General features: G+C 34.8%; 2 protein-coding genes across 2 annotated transcripts; both read left to right on the top strand.

The window, feature by feature from the left end:
• Positions 1-501: 501 nt before the first annotated feature.
• On the top strand, positions 502-2,808 carry LOC105313007 (uncharacterized). The gene is made up of 4 exons (XM_019997533.1): positions 502-626; positions 756-945; positions 997-1,121; positions 2,064-2,808. The coding sequence occupies exons 2-4, from the start codon at positions 760-762 to the stop codon at positions 2,686-2,688; spliced, it is 936 nt and encodes a 311-aa protein (XP_019853092.1). The 5' UTR covers positions 502-626; positions 756-759; the 3' UTR covers positions 2,689-2,808.
• Positions 2,809-2,862: 54 nt separating this feature from the next.
• Positions 2,863-3,610, top strand: LOC109582661 (heat shock 70 kDa protein 12B-like). The gene is made up of 2 exons (XM_019997503.1): positions 2,863-3,314; positions 3,368-3,610. Exons 1-2 carry the CDS (start codon positions 2,970-2,972, stop codon positions 3,608-3,610), a joined length of 588 nt encoding a protein of 195 aa, XP_019853062.1. The 5' UTR covers positions 2,863-2,969.
• Positions 3,611-3,638: the final 28 nt, after the last annotated feature.

The following is a 3,638-nucleotide window of genomic DNA, read 5'->3' as shown; positions in this document are numbered from 1 at the left end:
AGTTGACACCCAAACACTGATGAATTAACTTCTTTTTCATGTACTTTTTCATAATTCATGCACTTTACACCATGCAGCTAGACTATATTATACAAGTAAATAAAAACATTAAAAATGGAAAAGTAGTAGGAAAAAAGTAAAGAAACAAGAGGGTACTTGCAAACTGGTGAAGTAAAAAATCCTACACCACTGCATGAAAGAGATGCAAATGTAGCTTCATAGTTATCATAGTAAGTAATTTGCGTGGATGATTACAATAATTTCGAGCAATATTCTTTATGCAGTGGTGTAGGATTTTTTTACCACACCAGTTTGCAAGTACCCTCTTGTTATTTACTTTTTTCTAATTTAATCCTACTACTTTTTCATCATTAATGTTTTTTGTTTACTTGTTATAATTTATTCTTAGCTACCTTGTAAATGCCTTGTTCACACGGCTTTAGATTATTTTGATATATATTTTTTAAATGCATCTCTCTCACTTTCTACTCTCTCTCTTTCCCCAACTAGTTGTTATATGATGTCCCATTAAGTGAGAGTACATTAGTTGAATCTATTGTATTATTCACTGACGGTAAAGCTAACTTTGGTATTAAAGACAGAGAACCACTAGCCAAGGCAACAAAGTAAGAGAAATAAAGACTAAGACAATTTATACATTAACTGATAGGCTGCGAATTATTTTTGTATTTTTATTTGTCTCTTCTCTCTTTCTTCCTTTTACTTTCTCTCTCTCTCTCTCTTTCTCTCTTCAGGTCAATGGTTAATGAGATTGGTCGTCAAGTGTGTGTATTCACATTAGGCTATGGCAGTGATCATGATTCTGATACATTGCATGCTATCTCTGATGCTGGAAACGGTTTGTTTTATTTTGTTGAAAATAAAGACAGCATCCCTGACAGTTTCTGCGACTGTCTTGGAGGATTACTCAGCATTGCAGCACAAGTAACAGCAATAATAATAATAATTGTGATAATATTAATTTATTGTTATTAGAATCTGGTGCTGACACTCACTGTTAATGATGAGTTGTGTCGAATGGTGAAGCCTCCATTGACATCATACGGAACAGAATCATGTCCAAAACAAACATACAAGATCACAATACCTGATATATACTGGTATGGCATGCGTTGTACTGTATTGTATTGTATCTATCTAAGTATTAAGAATCAATTCATAGTGATGTGTTTTCTAACAGTTTATTATTAAAAATGCTCTTTGCCAGGCTTACCCACAAAGCATGCTACTTGTAAGCAAGCTTAAAAGGATGCTTGACAAGCAGTATAATAAATAGCATATGAATTTTAATTTTGATTGCAATCAGTTCAAACTTTCCACACAGCATAAGGGTTTGTATATGTATAAAAAATTTTTTGATAAAAAAATTTCAATTTTTGACAAATTTGGCCAACTATAGATTTTGGATCAACTTTAAAAATTTGTAAAAAATTCAATTCTGATCGGAATTAGCTCAAACTTTCTACACGACATAAGAACATGTATATGTATGAGGAAAAATTATAAAAATGAAGAATTCTCTCCTTTCAATTTTTGACAAAATCTGGCCAACGTCCCTGTACTATAGTACAGGGACTTTGACCCAATTTTGGAGCAACTTTTAAAATTCGTAAAAAATTCAATTTTGATCGGAAGTAGCTCAAACTTTCTACACGACATAAGAACATGTATATGTATGAGGAAAAATTATAAAATGAAGAATTCTCTCCTTTCAATTTTTGACAAAATCTGGCCAACGTCCCTGTACTCTAGTACAGGGACTTTGACCCAATTTTGGAGCAACTTTAAAAATTTGTAAAAAATTCAAATTTAATCTAAATCAGTTAAAATTTTCTACATGACATAAGAACTTGTATATATATCAGAAAAATTATAAAAATGAAGAATTCTCTCCTAGTCATTTTGGGCAAAATACCCTCCATACTTAGATGGCTTTTGGCCAAATGATGTTATAATAACATCATATGTCACTGTCAATTTATAATTATTATTACTATTCTAGAATATTTTGTCAATATTACCATTTGTTTTTGTTATTACAGTGAAGAAGAGAAATGCATACCGATACATACAAGACTCCTCGCTGCCTCATCAACTGCTGGTTGTATTGAATCAAAGGCACAAATTCTCTCTTGCTCTCTGACTTACTTTGACGTCCTCCGCTGCTCACCAAAGACCACTACAGCTACTGGAGCAGTCCTAGTTAGCAAAGAGATATCCAATCCAGTCATAGACAAAGAATATCAAGAGGACATTGAACTACACCTCACTAGATATGACGTTGCTGAAGCAATATCCTCAGCTACTAAACTAGCCGATGAAGGCCAGCTTGAATCAGCCAGAGCTGCACTCCATCGCTGCAAAGCTCGCATCAAGAAGAGCGTTGTGTTTGGTTTGCCTCTTGCAAGGTATTTCGAGGAGACGATTGATGAGTCTTTGAAAGGTTTAGCGTCCCAGTCGCATTATTCTGGGCACGGTAAACCCTCAATGATGAATTACAGTTTATCTCATTATCAGCAACGATCCCACGGAGCTGGAGCTGGAGCCTCTTCAATATCGTCTGATAGGAGTGGAGCATCTCCTTCTCGCCTCTCTTCTAATCCTTATACTAATGCTAAGAAATCATCAATGAAGTTTGCATATGCTAAAGTACATTTTGATAAGTAATGTATATTGTTGTGTAGTTGTAATGCTGCCCTGTCTGAGTTTGCATAGTTAACATTCGTTCACAATATATAGTCTTGTATTGTAATTTAATTGTCTAAGCATTTAATTGAATATTTATAATCATTCCAAGAAAACGATATTCATATGGTATTCTAGCTGTTCCAAGAATTTTGTGGCAAATCAATTCTAGGAAGTAAGAGGGGAGTGTGGTTACACCTACACACTATACAACCTGTTTTATAGTCCAAAAACACACTGAAAGTTCCAGCCCTAAAGTAAAGATGATGCCTTATTACCCTCCTCTGGTTAGAGCTGATAAGATTCCCCGTACAATTTCTGGCTATCGTGTGACTGATGGCAATATTACTGCTATTGACTTTGGTACTACATCAGTGTCACTGGCTTATACTACCAAAGGGGACAAAGAAATTGCCACACTTCCTCTGGAGCCTGCATCAAAGGCTACACGAATACTCAATGTCATCATGTTGAAGAGAGAAGGAACTAAAGTGATAGTGGAGGCCTTTGGGGAAAATGCTAAGAAGAGGTTTCGAGATATAAAACCCAGTGAACACTCAAACTATATTTTTTTTGAGAGAATCAAAATGTTAATGAAGAGAGAAATGGTAGGTAATTCATACTGTAGATAGTGTGTAAGATTAACTTATTTATAATTCAGGTTATTAACAGACAATCAGTAGTGATGTCATTTTCTGGGGAGAAGTACTACCTGGTTGAAGTTATTGCATTCATATTGAAGTACCTGAAGAATGAACTCATTGATCATCTCTCTCGTTCTGTCAAGCCATTGAAGACAACAGATTTTGATTGGGTCATTACTGTACCTGCTATATGGGATGCACGAGGAAAAAGAATGATGAGAGAAGCTGCTTATCTGGTGAGTACATCTAGTATGCATTAACCATTAGCTTACTATTACATAATAGGCG

The sequence above is a fragment of the Amphimedon queenslandica genome, unplaced genomic scaffold (assembly GCF_000090795.2).
Source record: "Amphimedon queenslandica unplaced genomic scaffold, v1.1 AMPQUscaffold_13365, whole genome shotgun sequence".
NCBI lineage: Eukaryota > Metazoa > Porifera > Demospongiae > Haplosclerida > Niphatidae > Amphimedon > Amphimedon queenslandica.
Note: the sequence above shows the minus strand (reverse complement) of the source record. Positions and strands in the feature narration are given on the sequence as shown.

Bases quoted from the DNA above. Each gene is read 5' to 3' on its own strand.
- LOC105313007 (XM_019997533.1), top strand. From the start codon at position 760: ATGGTTAATGAGATTGGTCGTCAAGTGTGTGTATTCACATTAGGCTAT. The intron at 946-996 runs GTAACAGCAATA...TATTGTTATTAG, and splicing joins TACTCAGCATTGCAGCACAA to AATCTGGTGCTGACACTCAC. The intron at 1,122-2,063 runs GTATGGCATGCG...TTGTTATTACAG, and splicing joins ACAATACCTGATATATACTG to TGAAGAAGAGAAATGCATAC.
- LOC109582661 (XM_019997503.1), top strand. From the start codon at position 2,970: ATGATGCCTTATTACCCTCCTCTGGTTAGAGCTGATAAGATTCCCCGT. The intron at 3,315-3,367 runs GTAGGTAATTCA...TTTATAATTCAG, and splicing joins TGTTAATGAAGAGAGAAATG to GTTATTAACAGACAATCAGT.